The 22,070-nt window shown below is 49.6% G+C and overlaps 1 protein-coding gene across 2 annotated transcripts in view; it reads left to right on the top strand.

Annotated features, from left to right (window-relative positions):
- The window catches only part of UBA6 (ubiquitin like modifier activating enzyme 6), a 658,681-nt gene that overhangs the window by 615,047 nt on the left and 21,564 nt on the right, over window positions 1-22,070 (top strand). For both annotated transcript variants that reach the window (XM_085636514.1, XM_085636515.1), the window contains one exon: window positions 545-639. In XM_085636514.1, the coding sequence (XP_085492640.1) occupies window positions 545-639 (95 nt within the window). The remainder of the gene's footprint in view (window positions 1-544; window positions 640-22,070) is intronic.

Below are 22,070 nucleotides of genomic sequence, written 5' to 3'. Positions count from 1 at the left end.
TAGGGAATATGCTCCAATGTACAGGATTTTAAAATCTGATCTCTCTGGTCCAACTGTCCTCGCATTATCTAAATTTTTTACTAATGTTTGGCATACGCGCAATCGCATTTTAAATGTGTTGGGTCCCCCTTAAAATTTTAGACGCACAGTTTTTATTGTATTTTTAACATATGTACTTCCAATGTTTTAATGTATGGATTTATTGTGATTGTATATGTGTATTGTTTTTCTTTATGGCCAAACGGCCGAAATAAAGATTGGAATAGTTAGCTATTTCAATAACAACGAAATCAATGTTCACGGCAGAACAGTTTTTTTAAAACAATTAGTGTTGCATATGAATACATTGAGATGTAATTTTACTAATTTAACAGACCAGCCATTGTGTGATTCCTCATTTGCCAACTCTTTTTTGTTGCTTTTACAGTTTGATGAGTTAGTACTTTCTTTGTTGAATGCAATTAATAAATGTTTTTCGGTGTTTCAAAGAAGTATGATCTCTGAGAATAATTATATATCTTGTCTGTTCATGTATCGTTTATAGGAGAAATACGGAATTGAGCCTACAATGGTTGTACAGGGAGTCAAAATGCTGTATGTCCCCGTCATGCCTGGGCACTCAAAACGACTAAAACTGACGTAAGTCGAAAGACTCTTCTACAGTAACTTGGGTAAAGACTACATAGGGGCCTAGTAGACCATCATAGTGTGTGTCTGATTAATTCATCAGGGCTATACATTACTTAGGGATTAATCTTGGTAGAATAATCATGAGGTAAATAACTTTAGGTTCTTCTTTCTTTTAGCAAAAAAAAATGGATGTATCAAATCGTCTTCATCTGGTGTGACCTTACTAGGTAGGGAAGTTTGCAGCATATCCGGGAATAGATGTTCCCTAATGTAAGTTCACCTCCTTTGCAGAAATCGCTGCACCAGCCCCAATTCCTGAATTGGTGATCTTTCAGATATCCAACTCAAGTGCCAAATGAAGCATCTTGTTGTTACAAAACAGTTAAAGTTAGGTGCGGCATCATGAGCTATGCTATTCGAGGCTTTACTTTTTGTGAGCCGTAGCGCGTGTGTGTGTGTGTGTGTGTGTATATATATATATATATAGAAACAGTCCTTTCCGCTCTCTTCTCAGCGGAGTGCAGGCACGGACCTCTCGCCTCCAAACTCAAAATCAACAATCCCACAACGCAAAAGTGGGTGAAGCAGAAGATTTATTACCCAAGTAAAGACAGGAAAATAACAGGACCAGTGTCCTCCATGACGCGTTTCGCTCCACGCAGGGAGCTTGATCACATGATGCGTCTCCGTGTGATGATGTAATATATAGAGAGACACTGGGCACCAACCAAGTAAACGAAATGGAAGATAGACTGCCTAATTGAAATCATTCAATGCATTGAAGTCCAAATGGTAACAGTAAATGATATAAATATCATGTGCAAAATACGTAAATAATAGCAGCAGGGCTCACCTTAATAGTAAAATCAGACAAATATTTACACGAGTATATAAATATATAAGTATATAAATAAATACAAATAAATAAACAGAAAGGAGACATAAAAGGTGGTTTTTGAATTAATACATAGTGCATATAATCCACCTCTATAGTAACCTAAGTTGCCTATATTGTCATACAAGAAAAGGCTGTCTGAAATAAAGAGGACCAGTGTCCAATAGATGGGAACCCAAAAGTTATGTCCCAAAATTAAATGCGTAAACTAAAAAAAAGGTAATTATATATAGAATGATAAACAAATAGCAGCATATATGAATAAAACCAGTATTAATACAGTAATTCTTAATATGCTAAAATCCATAAATATATAAAAATATCTTTTTTTTTAAGAAAAGGGGGGTTTTCGACCAAGGATTAACTAAAACTCCATACAGGAAATAGCCGATCATAAACAGTCTGATAATAACAAAATATATATAAAAAAGTGCCTAACAAACAGTGCACAAAGAATTACTTAAAACCAGCAATAGAGTTGATAGAAGAGAATCAGAATAGTGATTGGCTGAAAAAACCTGAGCACAGGATGTAACAATATAGAATGCGACAAATAAATGGCTGAATATCGAAACAGTTCATAGTACAAAAGACAATGTTAAAAAGAATAAATATAAATATAACAGTACAAAAGGATGGTAAACCAATCATAGGAAATTATGCAGATCTTCATTAATATTCAAACCATTAGGAGCTCTTGTATTTAGGGCTAGAATAAAATGGGACTCACGTTGTCTCAAAAGCTTGTCCCGATTACCACCTCGTCCGGGGTTGGCAACTGACCCTATGACAGTATACTCCAAATCTTTTAATTTGTTACCATGGATTGCTTTGAAGTGTCTAGCAACTGGATAGTTGGGGTCAGAATTCACGATTGCCCTAATATGCTGCAAAACCCGTTTATGCACAGGAAGTTCGGTGCTCCCAATATATTCCAGATTGCAAGTGCATTTGAGTTTGTAAATGGCATATTCAGTGCGACAAGTTAAATGTCCTTGAATGGCTGTCACTTTGTCATTGAATGCAGTTCTATAATGCGTGCTGGCAAAAGTGCATGCACGACAAGAGTTGCATTTTAAAAAAACAGTCTTGGTAAGCCAAGTGCCCTTAGCATTAACCGTAGGCATAGTTCTCACAAGGGCATCCCTCATAGAGGGAGGCCTTCCTAAAAGTGATAGATGGTAAATTGGGAAGAATAGGGCCTAGAATGTTATCCGGTAAAATAATTGGCCATTCGGAATAAATAATCTTACGATTAGCATTTTCTTGAGAACTAAAAGTAGTTATTAGGCAAATAGACTGTGTATCTGATTCAGGAGTTTTCATAGTATTTTTACTACTAGGTTGTAACAGGGTAGCTCTGGGAACAGAGTTAGCCCTGTTAAGGGCATTTGTCAAAAGATGTTTTTTGTAACCCCTGTCCAAAAATCTACTGAATGCTGCCTTCTGGCATTCAATCTCAGAACTACAAATGCGTCGAATACGAATAAATTCGCCATAGGGTATGCTGTTTATAAGATGGCGTGGGTGTGCACTGTCAGCATGTAAAATTGAATTCCCTGCAGTGGTTTTCCTATGCAATTTAGTACAGAGTGTGTTGCTGTCTATATACACCAGAACATCAAGAAACTCAACAGAGAAATTGTCAATAGAGGCAGTGAACTTAAGGTTCAAATCATTAAAATTAATGTCATCAACAAATCTAATTGCATCATCCTTCGAACCGTTCCAGATTAAAAATATGTCATCGATATAGCGCCAATAATGAACCACATGGCTCCACCAGCGCTGGTGAGTGGTCCTGAGGACATGCTTCTCCCACCAACCCACATGCAAGCATGAGTAGCTAGGGGAGAAGCATGCCCCCATCGCCACACCGCGCACCTGATGATAAATTACATTCTGGAATAAAAAGAAATTAGTGGATAAACAAAGTTCAATCATCTCCAAGATCATATTGTTGTGGTCTTTCATGTTGATATCCCTATTTTCCCAAAAATGTTTTGTAGCAATCATACCATGACCGTGATTGATGCTAGTATAAAGGGATTCAATATCCATTACCACCAGCAAATGGTTAGAACACCATGAAATGTCCTTGATTTTATTCAAGAAATCGGTAGTGTCTCTAATGTAAGAAGGTAGAGAGGTCATGTGTGGCTGCAGAAAAAAATCCACATATTTCGATAGGTTCTCGTTCATGCTACCCTGAGCAGAAATGATAGGACGACCAGGTACTGGAGTTACTTTTTTGTGTACCTTTGGTAAAAAAGTATAACATAGGAGTGACTGGATGCTCAATGTTTAGAAAGTTCATCTCTTCTTTAGTTAACACTCCGGTTCTCTTCCAAAGGTAGATTTTTTTGCGTGTTTTATCCTCCGCAGATCTCATCTCAAATTTGGTCGTTTGTCTATAACAGGAAGCATCAATATAATCCATCGAAGATAACACTTTGATAACACTTTGATTGTTGTTGAGGTCTGGTGGCATCACAGACCACGAGACCAAAGGCCGAGTGGTTTGTAAATGTCACCAGAACCCTGAGATGGCAAAAGCTGGGGACCCATCAAACAAGTTACCCTTTATGTATTTTTACTGTACATGTTTATTTTGGTACAATTAGCATATCAACAATGTTTTTTCAGCAGAGAAAGTTTAATTGATAACTATAAGTGAAATATTTGATTGTACTGGAGTAAAAGGAAGAAAACAAGTATTTAATTATAAAGCTATGAATACAGGGTTCCTGAGAAAACAAGCTTAAAACACATCCTGACAGTAGAAATCCGAGATTGTTGAAGATACTGCCATCATGGCAGATCTAACAATGGACACTGCATTTATTATGCTCAGCTTTTTTGATAGACTATTGATTTGACAGTACATATTACTATGCTCAGATATTAGTGAAGCTACTTCTGCAATGTTCAGCAAACAGTCGGCCCTGGTAGCATATATTATGTTCAGGTTTTACTTGGCTTGACAGCTTTTTAAACAATGAGCAGCAGCTAAGCTCAGCAATGAGCAGCAGCTAAGCTCAGAGAGGCGTCTCCTGCAGTGTTAGCCTAATAGATTGGCCCTGTCTGCAACTTAAATGTTTGTTTTTGCTTCAGCTTTCACGAATATGGCACTAATATAACTGTGGTCCATGATGAAACTCTGCAGTCTTTCATTGTGATATAATTTATGCGAAATATAGAAAATATTTCACAGCCTCCTATGAAATGTGGATTATGTAATAAAAGCACCCAAACATGTCAATATTTAGAGAATACATAAAATGTAACTGTATTATGTCATGATATTTTGCCTTGAAGGGGTTCTAGTTAATCCCTGGCTGAAAGTTGATTGGTTTGTAAATGTCACCAAAAATCCTGAGATGTTGATATAGGGACGTATTACACAAGTTGTCTAGTATTTATTTTTGTATTTCATATTTATTTAGGTGCAATTAGCTTAAAAACACAAATTTATTTCTAGCAGGGAAAGATTTATTGAAAACATTAAGTGAAATACTGGACTTCGCTGTTCGTAGTAAAAAGAAAAGAAAATTGTTTTGTTGTGTAGTTAAGAATTTAGGGATTCAGATTAAACAGGCTTTGCTTTCTAAAGAAACATGCAGGCTAAAGAAAACCGAAATCTGCTAGTAAAGCAGAGCTAACAGTGGGCATTGATTGTAATTGGAATGCTCAGCTTCCATGTAAAAACTGTTTATGGAACAAAAGTCAGTGATTATGCTTTAGAGATTTTTGACACTGCTGTCAGCAAGGGGAGCTTACAAAGGACCAAGATTGGAATGAGAATGATCAGGTTTCATAAAAAGACTTGGTTTCAGTGAATGTCTAAGTTTTTCTTTTAATTATTAAACAAAACCTGATCTTCTTATCACACCTAACTATGAAGTTACTTTAACCCTTGTTTATTTTTTTTATTTTTTTTTTTGTGTAGGGACCACCCCATCCCACATGTCCTTTTTTTTTTTTTTTAAGGGGAGGAATGCCAAGTGGCCCTCTTCCCTGAATCTTATTAGACCCTGGTGACCCTATCCACCCGGGCCTTTTTTTTTTTTTTTTTTTTTTTTTAATGGGAGGGGGGCCAGCATGGTCCCACTCCCTAAGCCTCAGGCCCGAGGACCCCGTCCCCCAGGTTTTTGAAAGAGAAGGGGAATCAAGTGGCCCCCCCCTCACCAAGCCTTTTCAGGTCCCAGGGTCCCCATCCCCCAAAGCTTGCATCGTTAAAGATGGGAGCACTGGTGTCCACGCAGGGCATCTACCATACATTTGTTGGGGGCCGCCGAGGGAGCCCCAAGGCCTCAGCGGGACCAGCTGGCTCCCCCACATGCAGCAATACTGCCACCCGGAGGGAGCGATGCTAATGCTGCTCCTTCTGGACGGTAGCAATATTTTTCTCGGTTTCCCTGCCCCCATCAGTGCGGGCAGGGAATCAGATCAAACGTTTGCTCCCAGCTGGTGGGAGCATTTTCAAAGCTCCCGCCTGGAGAAGACTGAGTTTGCTCCCACTTGGCGGGAGATTCAAAAATGCTCCAGCCATGCGGGCAGACCAACCGCTATGTCCAGAGGTGGGCTCTCCGGGGCATAGCTAGTAAGCCCGTCCCAGGGTATGGGGTCCCAGGAGGAGTGTCTTGCTAGTTTTAGGACCCCTTTTGGCTCTGAACGGACTCCCTAGACCTATGATATAGGTGTTAGAGCGGAACACAATGATGGCTTGTTTTAGAATGTTGATTCCGCAATTAAATGCAGATTAATAAAGACGTTTAATACTAGCTCATATGTGGCGTAGTAATTGTGGGTACCCAGGCTGGGGAGGACATTACAACTGGCTACGAAATAGGGGATAAGTATCCTGAAGAACGACGTGCTCTCCCAGAGAGTTTGCCGTGATCCAAGCAAACGGCTTGTGCATGCCACATGTATACCTGTTGAAGTGCGGAATCAATGCTTTATGCATGTGGAGTCAAAGTGCAGCTCAGCCACTGAAAAGCAGTTGAAGAGAAAGACAACTAAAGTGTTGCAGAGAATCTACACTTCTTTGGCCAAGAACCTGCTGGTCAGGCCATACATAAATGAACTGCTCTGCTATGCAAGGTAAAGTTATACATTATATGGAGTGTTAATGCGGAAGGCAGATTCAACAATGTTTACAAAGTGCAGCCTCTGATAATCCTAATGGGCAAAATAATGCTGCGAATAGAAGCGCGTGCTGATAGAAGAAATATTTATATTATCATTGCACTTACAAGAGCCTCGATAAGCGGAGCTTTACAACCTCCACATAGGGCAAGGTGACCCAAGTGGAAGCATGAGGTTTGTGGTTACAGAGCTGTCAACCACCAAAGCTGCCAGGTGATGCCTCAGAACAACTCTAGAGGTCTCCAACAAGTGAAGTGGCTGTGATGGAGGTCACAGTTCCCCCAATTGTCCATGATGACTCTCAAGCCGGTCCATTTCAAAGCCTCCGAAATAGAGCTAATGACGCAGGCTCAAATGCACAGCCAACCGTAGCAGAAAGAGCTGCTCCTTCAATGTCAGCCACTCCCATAACTAGTTACCATGCTGCGCGCTCCTGAAACCACCCTTTTGATACATACAAAAAGCAAAATATTGGTGATAGATGGTTGTATGATAGAGGCACCCATGGCTAAACGACGCATGCCTCTACCATGCAGCCTGAACCACAAATGCGATGTAACCACGCCTTCCTTTACAGCGCAAACTCGTGGTAAAGGCATGAATGGTAAAGGGGTATGCTTGGCTAAGTTCGGCACTAGGACCCCCTGCCCTAAGCTATATACCCCCTACCTGCCCCTCCTCCTGAGTCCCACAACCTTCCTCCGACCCCCTCCAACCCCCTGCTCTGTCCCTAAAACTACCCCAACCCCTTCCACTGCCCTTAGGCCTTAAACCCTAACCCTAATTTAAAAAAGTACCCAACCCCCCCTTCAGCCCTAAACACTACCCCGCCTGCCCTATGCCCTAAAAACTACCCAGACTACCCTGAGTCCTAAAACACGGCCCCTTTTACATACGCTACCCCGAACCCCCACCCCAATGCTGTCCCTAAAACTACCTCTCCCACTGCCATTAGGCCGAACCCTAACCCCTAATTAAAGAAAACTACCCCACCCCCGTGCCCTAAAAACAACCCCAATCCCCCCAGCCCTAAAAACTACTCCTACCCCCGAACCCTGAAAACTACGCAGACCCCCTTCAGCCCTGATAACTACCCTGACCAACATTCCAGCCCTGAAAACTACCTCGACCCCCAGCCCTGAAAATTCCCAGTCCCCCAACCCATACAAAGGACCACCCAAAACCCAGCCCAAGCCCCAGCCCCACTTACCTCACCACTTCCTCGTCCGAGGTCTTCCTGCTTCCGAGTTCTTTGGAGCTGCAGCCAGCAGCTAGACCACGCTCTGCCTTAACCACACATATGCGTGGTCAACGCATATGCGTGTTAAGACAAGCGTGGTAGTGCTCGCGTGGCTGAGGCTGCAGTGTTTCGACTGTTTCCTGCGAAAGATGGACATCTTGGATAGAGACCTTTAATGATATCATTGTGCACTTTATTATCAAGATGATCAAGTATCTCAAAAAATCTTGGTGGTGATGGCGTGAAAGAAGTGATAAAGAAAATGCCACAAACTGACGAAGAAATCCCATACCGTCAGATTAAAAAACATTGAATCTCAAATTCAATCCAATACCAATCTTTGATTACGAAAGTTACATTTCCAGTCAAGAACGTCAAAAAGCTGGTGAAACCATTGATGAATTTGCGGAGAGACTTGATACCCCATCAAACACTGTAGATTCTGTAAATTTAATGATGAAGAAGCTATACGTCTTAGATTTATTGATGGATACTTGTCAGATTCATTCAGACGACGAATGCTGAGAGAAACTCTTAGTCTGGAGCCTGTGTTTATGGCTGCAAGAGCTGAGTACCGTGCTAAAAGACAAGCTGCTGACATGGAGGCCGGAGGTTCCCATAGTGAATCAGTCATGAGTATAAAAAGCCAAAACAAAAAATGGAAGGACACAAAGTGATGTCTGTACATAAAAATAAATTTAGTTTTAGGTGCAGATTTTTGTTTCCACACGAAGGTAAATGTCTTGCCATTGGACAGATATATAAAGGCTGTGGGAAAGAGAACCATTTTGTGATGGTTTGTACAGCGAAGGAAAAAGTAAGTGCGGCACGGCACGAAGACAAAATGGCCGCCAGAACATTCCAGAAACAACGTTCAGCGCATACCCATAAGGCCAAGTGGTGACATCAGTTGAGGCAAATTGACAATGAACAAAGTTGATCATCATCTAAATCATCGTCAAACAGTTCTTCTGCCTCAATATCACGTGAAAGTGGGGAAGATGGGTGTGCCATGTTGATGTTTACCTCAGAGAAATGTGCACATGTTGGACTGGCTGCATGTGAGGGTAAATATCAGTTAAAGAACAGTTGGCATGCCAAAGCACCTAATTCATACCAACATTAGCTGAAGATTACATTGAAAATAATTGGTTGCTCAATACCTTTCATCATCGACAGTGGTGCATTGATAAACATAGTGCCTGAAGAGAAATACAATTAACTATCTCCATTGCCATGACTTACACCCTCGAAAACGAAAGTGTACAAATGGGCAGCATCGACGTCCATAAAAAATCGAGGTTCATTTGTAGCGATAATGAAACACAAGAAAACAAAGGTGAAAGCACCCATCTATGCGCTTCAAGGTACAGCATCAGTTTCAGTACCGCTGCTGATATGGGACTGATTTCTGTGAATTACAATATGAAGGCTCACCATGAAATTGTAAGTCAATTCCCTCCTACATTTCATGGTCTAGGAAAGCTTAAGACCATGAAAGTAAAGTTGCATAATAATGAGCACGTCCATCCTTTTGCTCAGAGACAGATGAATTGCTTTTCATTTAAAAGAAGCTGCTGAAAAAGAACTTGAATCGTTACTTGAGCATGACGTTATTGAGCGTACTACGCCATGGGTTTCTTCCATAGCTGTAGTGCCCCAATATGATAGTGAATGAGCTGTACGCATATGTGTTGACATGCGCCAGGCAAACAAAGCAATTGAACGAGAACGCCATCCAGGTCCACACATTGCTGACATGGTAACGCACTTAAATGGTGCAAAGGTCTTCTCTTGCCTTGACTTAAATAAAGGTTATCAGTTGGAACTCGCAGAAGATATCTGAAAGAAACACGTTCGTTAGATTCCTCACCTTAGAATATCCCCAGGCGTCAGGCTGGATCTGGAAAGATTTTTCGTCAGCAATACCCCTTGCGCGTCGCTAGGCGTCGTCTGCGGCTCCGCGTCCGTCGTCGGCGTTGTGCGCCGGAATTACGTCGTCGGAGTACTTAAACGCCGCCCTCGCGCGCTGACGTCAGTTCTTCTTTTTTCCGCGCCAGACAGCGCCGATCCGGGAACAGCTTACCCCTTTAGTCACTTTTTGACTAAAACTTTTTGGACTCTTTTGTCTACTCGATTCGAACTGGTGCCGGTAGGATACCTGGTTTTAAGGCCTGTGACTCCTGTCATCGACTGATGTCGGTGACGGACCACCATCGCCGGTGCCTTTATTGCCTGGGACCCGACCACGATGCGGAGTCATGCCTCGACTGCCAGGCCTTGACCTCGAAGGCTAGGCGGGAGCGGTCCCATAGGCTTCTCGAGCTCCGACACTCGGCTCCGCGCCGTTCACGGTCCCAGTCCAGGAGGAGGTCGAAGGACCGGTCGCGGAGCCGCAGCCACCATCACCGCTCGTCGGGATCGAAGTCTTCGGGTAAGTCGAAGCATGCTAAGAAGTCCAAGAGGCGACACCGCTCTATGGACTCCCCTCGCGCGACTCGGTCGAGGGTCCGGGTGGTACCACCCCGCGGCTTCGCAGGAGCCGCATCCGTCTCCGTACCCACCGGTCCCTGGGACTGACACGACTCCGGCGGAGATTAGTGCCTTTCTCTCGGCCATGAGGGGCCTGGCTCCACCGTCGGCGCGCCTTTGGGCCCTGCAGGCTCGACTGGGCGACCTAGCGAGCCGGCGGCTCCGGCCCCGGCGCCGACTTCGGTCCCGACGAGGCAGGTCCCCGTGGGATCCAGGCCTGGATCTCAGTCGATGCCGGTCGACCTCACGACGCCTCCTCCGCCGGCACCGACACCGGTTCCAGTCCCGGCACCGTCTCCAGACGACGCCGTTCCCCGGTTCAGCCCCGGTCCGGGCCCGGCGCCGTGGCGGCGCCGCAGCCGACGGATGACAATTTCATCTACCGTCCGGCTCCGATTATTCCCCCTGTTTATCAGGAATTGGATGACGTGGGCGACTGGGAGGGGTCGGAGGACCCTCTGGCCATGCAGGCCAACTTATCTCAGGACTGGGCAGATGAGCTGGGGGATGCCAGTGCTCTGGACACCTCCCCGGACACTGGTTTCATCTCTCCTCCGACTGTGGCTTCGGAAAAAGGTGCTGCATTTTCAGTGGTGCCGCGCAAGGCGGCCGAAGCCCTTGGGCTGGAGCTGCCTGCTGTGGCCGTGAGGACTAACCTCCTCACTGAAGTGCTTCAACCGTCAGCAAGCTTCTCGGAACCTCTGCTGCAGTTCAATGAGGCACTAGTGGACGTTCTGAAGGGCACCTGGTCCAAGCCCTCGACGGTACCTCCTGTGGATCGGAACGTAGCCGGCGCCACCGCCCTGCTCCGAGCGACCCCAGTTTTCTGTCCCAACACCCCACGCCCGAGAGCCTGGTTTTCCAGGCCTCTACTTCCCAATCCTCCTTCCCGTCCGCTCCCCCGGATCGGGAATCCAAGAGGCTAGAGCAGTTCGGTAAGAAGCTGTTCTCTTCCCTTAGTTTGGGACTGCGGTCCTTGAACACCGCTTGCCTCTTGGACCGTTATTCTCACTCTCTGTGGGATACGGTGGAGGACGTGCTGCCCCAGTGTCCGGAGGAGGCCCGGACGCGGCTCGCCCAGGCTCTTGCCGACGGGCAGGATGCAGCACGACATGCTATTCGATGTGGACTAGACACCTCGGACTCGCTGGGTTGGGCGATGTCAACCATGGTGGCGCTCCGCCGCCACGCCTGGCTTCGGTCCACATCTTTCTCAGGGGATGTCCAGAGCACCCTCATGGATATACCCTTTGATGGCACTCGCCATTTGGGCGAAAAGGCGGATAGTGTGCTGGTGCGCTTCAAGGACTCCCGGGCTACGGCCAAGTCCTTGGGCCTCTCGGGCCGCGACCGCAAACTTGCGCCTTTCGTCCCTTTCGTGGCCAAGGAAGGGGCGCCCCCTCACGTCTGCCTAGCCACCGGCCGCAGATCCAACCTGCACGTGGTCACGGATCCTGCCGAGGCGGTACCGGGGGTCAGCGTGCCGGTCAGTCCACATCAACCCCGGCAGCATCCGCCTCAAACCCCTCCTAGTCTGTGCTTTCAGGCCCATTCCACGCCAGTGGGAGGCAGAGTTCGCCATCCCCTGCTCCACTGGCGTTCCATCACGTCGGACAGGTGGGTGCTGCAAATCGTCCGAAGGGGCTACTCCCTCCCCTTCGAGACGACCCCTCCAGCCATGCCACCGCATGTCGGGGGATCACTTGAATCTTCTACGGGAGAAAGTTGCAGCCCTCTTGGCCAAGGGGACCGTCGAGCTCGTTCCTGGTCCAGAACTAGGTCGTGGTTGCTATTCCCACTACTTTCTGGTTCTCAAGAAGGGCAAAGGGGGCCTACGCCATATCTTGGACCTCAGGAGCATCAACGCCTTCCTCCGGAAGGAGAGGTTCAAGATGCTTACCCTAGCTCAGGTTCTGGCTGCCCTGGATCCAGGCGACTGGATGGTAGCGTTGGACTTGCAGGACGCTTATTTTCACATTCCCGTCCTGCCGGCGTTACCTGCGGTTCACGGTGGGTCAGGAGCATTTTCAGTTCACGGTGCTCCCCTTCGGCCTCACCAGTGCTCCTCGGGTGTTCACGAAATTGATGGCGGTGGTCGCAGCTCATCTGCGCAGATCAGGGGTTCCAGTCTTCCCCTATCTCAACGACTGGCTGTTGAAGGCGGGCTCGCCCCAGCAGGTCGTCTCCCACCTCCAGACTACGGCCGACCTCCTGCATTTGAGTCCCTCCCAGAAGCTCCTTTTCATCGAGGCGGTTCTGGACTCGGCGCAGTCCAGGCTTATCCTCCGGAGCAGCGGGTCCGGGATATTCAGACTCTGATTCCCTTCTTTCAGCCTCTGTCCCGGGTTTCGGTCAGGTTGGTGCTATGGCTTCTGGGTCTGATAGCCTCCTGCATCCTGTTAGTGCATCACGTCAGGTGGCGAATGCGGGCTCTGCAGTGGGACCTGAAGTTTCAGTGGGCCCAGCATCGGGGCAACCTGTCCGACCATGTCTTGATCTCGGAGGGCACTGCAAAACAGTTGCAGTGGTGGCTCACGAGCCGCTATTGGGTCAGAACGATGGATTTAACCCAGATCTCTTGACTGGGGGAGAATGTCTGCATTGTCAGCATTCCGTCCATCATTTGTTTGTTGTAACGCTTTTCGCCCTAAGTGGGATGGGTATTCCCAGACGTGGGACCCGTGCTCACTACGCCACTGGAGTCAAGCTATCCTGGCTGATGACGGCTGATAGCCAGAAACCGGTCCTAGGATGCTTGATTCCGGTCCAGGGAAGACATGGCTTGGCAGTTCGGGCTGGACTGTTCCCATGAGGCACAGGGTCAAGACTGATTTGCATATGGCCATGTCTAAACTGGGGTGGTGTAGTGGGCAAAAGAACGATGGATTTAACCCAGATCTCTTGACTGGGGTAGAATGTCTGCATTGTCAGCATTCCGTCCATCATTTGTTTGTTGTAACGCTTTTCGCCCTAAGTGGGATGGGTATTCCCAGACGTGGGACCCGTGCTCACTACGCCACTGGAGTCAAGCTATCCTGGCTGATGACGGCTGATAGCCAGAAACCGGTCCTAGGATGCTTGATTCCGGTCCAGGGAAGACATGGCTTGGCAGTTCGGGCTGGACTGTTCCCATGAGGCACAGGGTCAAGACTGATTTGCATATGGCCATGTCTAAACTGGGATGGTGTAGTGGGCAAAAGAACGATGGATTTAACCCAGATCTCTTGACTGGGGGAGAATGTCTGCATTGTCAGCATTCCGTCCATCATTTGTTTGTTGTAACGCTTTTCGCCCTAAGTGGGATGGGTATTCCCAGACGTGGGACCCGTGCTCACTACGCCACTGGAGTCAAGCTATCCTGGCTGATGACGGCTGATAGCCAGAAACCGGTCCTAGGATGCTTGATTCCGGTCCAGGGAAGACATGGCTTGGCAGTTCGGGCTGGACTGTTCCCATGAGGCACAGGGTCAAGACTGATTTGCATATGGCCATGTCTAAACTGGGGTGGTGTAGTGGGCAAAAGAACGATGGATTTAACCCAGATCTCTTGACTGGGGGAGAATGTCTGCATTGTCAGCATTCCGTCCATCATTTGTTTGTTGTAACGCTTTTCGCCCTAAGTGGGATGGGTATTCCCAGACGTGGGACCCGTGCTCACTACGCCACTGGAGTCAAGCTATCCTGGCTGATGACGGCTGATAGCCAGAAACCGGTCCTAGGATGCTTGATTCCGGTCCAGGGAAGACATGGCTTGGCAGTTCGGGCTGGACTGTTCCCATGAGGCACAGGGTCAAGACTGATTTGCATATGGCCATGTCTAAACTGGGGTGGTGTAGTGGGCAAAAGAACGATGGATTTAACCCAGATCTCTTGACTGGGGGAGAATGTCTGCATTGTCAGCATTCCGTCCATCATTTGTTTGTTGTAACGCTATTGGGTCAGCGGCAGATCCCTCTCCCTACCCCACCCGGAGCACGTAGTGGTAACAGATGCGTCCCTCCTGGGATAGGGAGGCCACATGGAGGAGGCGGAGATCAGAGGACTCTGGTCTCCGGCGGAGTCTCGGCACCATATCAACCTTTTGGAGTTGCGAGCGATCCGACTTGCACTGAAGGCATTCCTTCCCGTTGTCCGGGGAAGTGTGGTGCAGGTGTTCATGGACAACACCACCGCCATGTGGTATTGCAACAAACAGGGCGGGGTGGGGTCGTGGACCCTTTGTCAGGAGGCTCTGCGCCTCTGGACATGGCTGGAACATCAGGGCATCACCCTGGTGGTTCAACATCTGGCGGGCACTCTGAACGCCAGAGCAGACAAACTCAGCCGCCTGTGCATGATGGATCACGAATGGCGTCTCAACTCGGACGTGGCGCAAGGCCTCTTTCGGCAGTGGGGAGAGCCTTGGTTAGATCTATTCGCCACCGAAGAGAACGCGCAATGTCAGCAGTTCTGCGCGTTGGGGTTTCCAAGGCGGCACTGGTCGGGGATGCTTTTCGTCGCGAGTGGAGCTGCGGTCTGTTGTACGCCTTTCCTCCTATACCACTTCTGTCCAGAGTGTTGAAGAAGATCAGGCGCGACCGGGCCCAAGTCATCTTGGTGGCTCCGGATTGGGCACGAAGGTACTGGTATCCCGAGCTACTCAGTCTGTCGATCGATCCCCCGATACGACTGCCTCTTCAGGAGGACCTTCTGTCGCAACAGCAGGGGACGGTCCTCCACCCGAACCTGTCCAGTCTCCACCTTCATGCGTGGAGATTGAGCGGCGACAGTTGATGCCATTTGACTTGCCTCCTGAAGTCTGCGATGTGATTCTGGCAGCCAGGCGTCCCTCCACTAAAACGGTATACGCCTGTAGGTGGAACAAATTTGTGGCATGGTGCACAGCAAAGGCTGTGGATCCCCCTTTCCGCCCCTCTTTCTAAGGTTCTCCTCTTCCTTCTTTCTTTGCCCCAGCAGGGCTCTGCTCTGGGCACTCTTAAAGGTTATCTTTCTGCTATCTCTGCCTTCCTTCGGCTTGCTGATCAGTCTTCTCTCTTCAAATCCCCTGTTGTTTCTCGATTCCTTAAGGGCATTACTCACATGTTTGCTCCTGTCCATTTCGTAATGCCTCAGTGGGATTTGAATCTTATTTTGACATATCTGATGTGCGCTCCCTTTGAGCCACTTCATAATTGTCCTCTTCGTCTCTTGACGCTTAAGACTGCTTTCCTGGTAGCCATCACCTCTGCTAGAAGGGTGAGTGAGCTCCAGGCTCTCTCTTCTAAGCCTCCTTTCCTTTCTATTCATCCGGACAGGGTTGTGCTCCGCACTCGCCCTTCCTTCCTTCCTAAGGTTGTGACTGCCTTTCACATCGGGCATTACGCTGCCCACCTTCTTTCCGCCTCCGCATCCCTCGAAAGAGGAAGAGCGGCTCCACCGTCTGGACCCAAAACGTGCGCTCTACTTCTATCTGGACCGCACAAAACAGTTCCGGGTGGATGACCAACTCTTCGTTGGCTACATGGGCGCTAAGAAGGGACGGGCGGTGCACAAGCGGACAATCTCTCGGTGGGTCGTTTTGCGCATCAAAGCTTGTTACTCCTTAGCTAAAAAGGAACCTCCTGTTGGGCTGAAGGCCCATTACACTCAGGCCACGGCGGCGACGACTGCCCTGTGTCGGGGAGTCCCCTTGCAGGACATTTGTCAGGCAGCAACGTGGGCCTCGCTGCACACGTTTGCCAAACATTATTGCCTGGACAGCCAAGTCCGGAGAGACGGCTTCTTTGGCCGTTCTGTTCTCCAGGACTTTCTGGTGTGATCTTGGTTCGCAGACCCACCACCGGGGTTGGTATTGCTGGGGTATCTATTCTAAGGTGAGGAATCTAACTAACGTGTTTCTTTCAGATGAACAAGTTACTTACCTTCAGTAACGATGTATCTGTAAGAAACATTATTTAGTTAAATTGCTCACCGACCCACCCATCCTCCCCGTTCTGCGAACTGACATCTAGGGTTAAGGTTATCCTTTTCAGGGCCCTAGACTTTTTTGGCACCAGTGTCGGTCTCTTGCATGGCTCTGCATTCCTGGCGCGGAAAGCTATGTACAAGAACTGACGTCCGCGCGCGAGGGCGGCGTCTAAGTACTCTGACAACGTCATTCCGGCGCACGACGCCGACGACGGACGCGGAGCCGCAGACGACACCCAGCGACGCGCAAGGGGTATTGCTGACAAAAAATCTTTCCGGATCCAGCCTGACGCCTGGGGATATTCTAAGGTGAGGAATCTAACTAGCCTAGTCAGGTTAGGCGCTATCCTTGCACAGCACAGCGGACACCCAAATGCTCAAAGGCATATTTTTATGCTTACTTACAACCTGAGAAAGAAAGTTTAGTCGTGGTATGGGCTTGTGAACATTTCCATGTATTTCTGTACGGAAAGCCTTTTATGCTGGTAACTGATCATCAAGCTTTACTGACTATCTTTGACAATACAAAAGCCTAGATGTCGCCTTTGCATTGAACAATGGGGACTGCGATTACAAGAGTACGATTATACCATTGTACATCGTCCAGGGAAGGATCAAAACCCTGCAGACTATTTTTCTAGAGTGCCTATATAAGGTCAGGGTACTCCATCCAAGACGGCTGAAGCCTACATTAATTTCATTGTAAAATCAAATACGCTTGCTGCCTTATTGCTAGTCCAGATCATCACTGCCACAAACCATGTTAGTGACATGCTGAAGTTGAAAGATATAATTACACTTCTGATGGATACATCTACCTGTGGATTCCTAACCTTGTGAATATCCCCTACGCCAGCATTCCATGGAATTTTTTCCCCAGCTCTCCACGCCGACGTGGACGTCATAATACCACGGCTCCGCTCGCGACTCCGTATGACGTCACCGGAGCCATAAGACAGCCACGTCGGCGTGATGACGTCAGTTCCCTTTTTTCCGCGCCGTCGACGCGTAACGGTTTTCCAGCACTCTCCTGTTACTTTGTAGTCTCCTTGTGAGTTACTGTTTCGAGGCTTCAAGCAGTGTAGGGAATGTGGGGGTCACATGTCCATCACTGACCCCCATGGAGACTGCATATGGTGTCTTTCGGCAGACCACGATGTGGAAGACTGTTCCTGCTGCAGGAAAATGAATCCTAAAGCACTAAAAGAAAGAGAAGCAAAGCTGTTCATGGCTAAGGCGAAGAAGGAGGGCAGAGGTCGAAAAAAAGACAAGTCGAAGCCAGAGTCGTCGACTTCGCACTCGTCGAAGTCGAGAAGACACAAGAAGAAGAGGAAGCATGACTCTCGGCGCCGGTCAACGGAGAGTAGGGCTTCGAGGTCGCCGTCGAAGTAAGGACTTGGTCTCTCCTTCGCCTTCCCCTTCTCCTCGTGTTTCTCCAGAGAAGTCTCCTTCGCCAAAGTTTTTTTTCTTTTTTTTTTTTTTGAAACCGTTTATTACAGATCTCAAGAATATACAAGTATGGGCCTACAACCTTCCGGCCGGCTGCTAGAATGACAGGAGCATATGACATACGTTCATAAACACTTGGCGTTACAGAGAAGCATAATCAGGAGGTATTGACGTCGTGGGCCACATCAGTCAGACCCCACAATACGGTTCCATTTTTTGTACAAACAACAAGAAAACAACACCCACAAGGCAACCAGCAATCAAAAGTAACAGCGCGTGCTCCCCGAATGGGGAACCCCAGCTATCCACAGAGGTCGAGAGAGGGGAAGGGAAACAGAGCAAGGACTGGGGGAACCCTGTGCCCGGGGCTGGGGGAAGGAGTCAGCTAAGGGGACGGGGCAGGTGAAGCAGCAGGCAGCAATGGTGGCGCGCAGATACCCCCGCGGTAGGCGTTCCAGGGGCCCCATACCTTCACCCATGTCCCAGGCTTACCCCTCGCCACATACACCACCTTTTCTCGAAACATGCACCAGTCCATGTGTTCTTTCCAGGCCGATACCGTCGGAGGCCTCTGGGATCCCCACAGCTGAGCAATATCACGTTTGGCCACCATATATCCCAGAGTCACCCACCACGTCTGCGGCGCCGAGTAATCAGTTGGTTCCCACACATTCAACAGGCATCTCCTCGCTTCAGGCAGCAGCGCCACATGCGTAACCACTCGCAGGACCTCATGCACACCACGCCAGAATCGCTCCACCTTCGGGCATTCCCACAAGATATGCAGAAATGTCCCCAGAGCACCACACCCACGCTTACACAACCCATCCTCAGCATATCCCATACGCAGAAGCCTTGGCCCCGTCATGTAGACCCGGTGGAGTATCTTAAGCTGGACGAAGCGAAGGCGAGCCGGAATGGCCACCTCCTTCGGAGAGGCCACCGCGGAGATCCAGTCCTCGTCGTCCAGCTCCAGCCCATCGGCGACCCAAGCCTCTCGGAGGCCAATCAGCAAGCCCGAGCGGTCATTGATCAGCTTTTTGTAAATAAGGGAGATCGTGCTGTCCGGGACGTGGCCATCGAGCACTCTATCCTCCAGGGGGGAAGACTCCGGGATGGAGGCGACGTCTGGGAAGACGGAGCCCAGTGCATGACGAACCTGCAAATACCTGAAGTATTCACTGCCCTGCAACTGAAACTCCGTCTGCAGCGTCTCAAACGTTTTAAATCCCCCCCTCGACCAGAGATCCCCCACTTTGCTGATGCCTATTGTGTCCCACTTCTCGAAGCCCTTCGAGGTCCACAGGGAGCCCAACCTCTCAGACGCGTACAACGGTGACGCCCGGGTCAAACGGTCCTTCCATCCCATAGCTGCATTAGCCGCATGCCACACTCGCACCATGACACGCGTAGGTCCCGTCAGGCGAGCGTCGGGCGCGCCAGAGTAGAGCGCTCGATTGTAGTCGCCACCGGGCAGTAGCATCTTGTCCATTTCAAATGCCGGGTTTAAGGCAGGCCCGTAGAGGCCATGGTTAATTGCAGCTAGCTGGGAGGCCCAGTAATACCGTTTAGTATCCGGGAGGGCAATCCCCCCGTCGTACCATGGGAGCGTCAATTTCGCCAGGGCAATACGCGGCCTCCCGTCCCAGAACAGGCGGCGCTGTAGACTCTCCACCTCACGGAAGTAGCGCGCCGGGACTAAGTCCATAGTGTTCTGGAGAGCGTACAGGAAGCGTGGCAATGACATCATCTTAAACAACGCCGCCCGGCCGAGCGGCGAAAGCGGCAGGCGCCGCCAGCGCGCGACGTCCTCCTTCAAGCGCAGGAGGGGGGGGAGCAAGTTCCGTTCGTAGCGGGCCTCCGGGTCCAGAGTAATGTAGACACCCAGATACCTAAACCCCTGAGAGGCAATCTGGATCGGACAACCCCGCGGGAGGACGGGAGCCTCCCCGGAGAGCACATACACACATGATTTAGCCCAGTTGATGACAAGGCCTGAGTTGCGGCCGAATGAGCGCAAAACATCAACCAGGACAATCAGCGATTTACGCGGGGAGGCTAGATACAAAAGGATGTCGTCAGCGTATAGGGACACGCGGTCCTCGTACTCGGGGGTCCAACGGAGACCACGAATGGAAGGATGCCACCGCAGCCACTCCGCCAGGGGCTCCAAGGCCAGTGCAAACAGGAGCGGCGACAAGGGGCAGCCCTGTCGCGTGCCCCGTCCCAGCTCAAATGGGACCGATACTCTTCCATTCACCACCACTTGCGCCAATGGGCCCGAATACAACAATTTGACCCAGCTAATGAACCCCGGGCCAAATCCAAACTTCGCCAGCATCGCCCAAATGTATGGCCACTCCAGCGTGTCAAACGCCATGGTGGCGTCTAAGGACGCCAATATGGCCGGCTCCTGCACGAATGGGACACGCGCGAGCACCCCGTGCAAACGCCGCAGATTAAGGGCCATGTTACGATGGGGAATAAAACCGGACTGGTCTTGGTGGACCAAGTCGCCCACCACGCCGACCAGCCGGTTGGCCAGCACCTTGGCGAGAATTTTGGGCTCCGCATTCAAGAGCGAGATAGGCCGATAGGATGTAACCCGGTCACGAGGTCTCCCCTCCTTGTGGATCACCACGATTGTAGCTAGACGCTGGTCCAGCGGGAGGGAGCCCAGCGAGTGGGCCGCAAGGAACATCGCGCGGAGGTGGGGTGCCAGTACATCCGATCGCAACTTATACAACTCGATCGGGATGCCGTTTGGGCCCATGGCCTTGCCGGAGACGACCGAGCGTATGGCGAGGGCAATTTCGTCGGAGGTGGGGGCGGCATCTAACGACACCCTGTCCTCTTCCGAGAGGGAGGGCAGCGCGATATCCCTAAGCAGGGCATGGGAATCCTCCTCCGAGCAGGGAGAAACCGGGGAATACACCTCGCGGAAATAATCCGCGAAACAAGAGACAATGTCTTCTGGCTCGGTTACACTTACACCATCCATCCTCTCAATCAGCGGGACCACACGACTCGCTCTCTCCTTTTTATCCAACCACGCAAGCAGTTTACCAGCCTTATCTCCCACATCATACAGTCGCCCCTGTTGCTCTCTACTGAGACCCCTGGCCGCCTCCGTAACGAGGGCCCTATAGGCCTCCTGCCTAAGCTGTAATGCAGCATCCGTCACCCCACCCTCTAGATCACCCTCCAATTCGGCAATTTCGGCCTCCACCCGGGTCACCTCCTCCTGCTCGCGCCTCCGGGCATGTGAGATAAGGGACAGGGCCTCCCCTCTGAGAACTGTCTTGAAGGCTTCCCACAGGGAGATAGCCGAAGGGACGGACCCCACATTCTCATCAAAGTATCGCTGCAAGGATTTAATCAAGTCAGCACGAATAGTGGGGTCGCGCAGGTACCAGGCATTGATTGGAGCTACCCTGCCCTCACCCCTCGGGAAAATATCAAAATGTAATAGGAGCGGGGAGTGATCGGAAATACCCCGCGCCAAATGGCGCACCTCTCCTACCCTCCCAACATAGGCCGCAGGAACAAGGACATAGTCGAGCCGTGAGAGGCTACCATGGGCACCCGAGTGGAAAGTGTACTGCAGCTGCGTGGGATGTTTTAAGCGCCAGCAGTCCACCAATCCCAGTGTATCCAAGAGGCCGGACAGCCACGCCTGTGCCTGGGGGAGGTCCCTAGGGGGGTGACGATCCACAGTCCCAGAAACCACCGCATTGAAGTAGCCCCCCAACCACCAGAAGCCCCCCCAGAAGGCCAAGGAGGAGGCGCCCCAGGTCCGCAAAAGTAGTCGACTGTAGCCCCGGTGGGACGTACACTTACACAAAGACAACTACTTTGCCCTCCATTCTCCCCACCAAGACAGTGTAGCGGCCCCTATCATCATGGCGCACCTCGTCTATTTCCAATGGGAGCGAGTTCTTCACCATGATGGCCACACCCCGTGAGCCCGACGTGAAGCCCGAGTGGGCCACCAAACGGTAGCCACGCCGATTCATGGCACAAAAAGAGTTACCAATAAGGTGTGTCTCCTGCAGACAGACTACATCGGGTGAGAGTCGTTTCAGATACTGCAGGACCACCCCTCGTTTGATCCTATCTCCCAGTCCATTAACGTTCCAAGACAACAAAGTCAGGTCCCTACCCCCCATCACATACAGAAGTCATCATTCGTCCCCCGGAGAGCATCTCAACACCAATACAATAAAG

Source organism: Triturus cristatus, chromosome 2_1, assembly GCF_964204655.1.
Source record: "Triturus cristatus chromosome 2_1, aTriCri1.1, whole genome shotgun sequence".
NCBI classification, from domain to species: Eukaryota; Metazoa; Chordata; class Amphibia; order Caudata; family Salamandridae; genus Triturus; species Triturus cristatus.
Note: the sequence above shows the minus strand (reverse complement) of the source record. Positions and strands in the feature narration are given on the sequence as shown.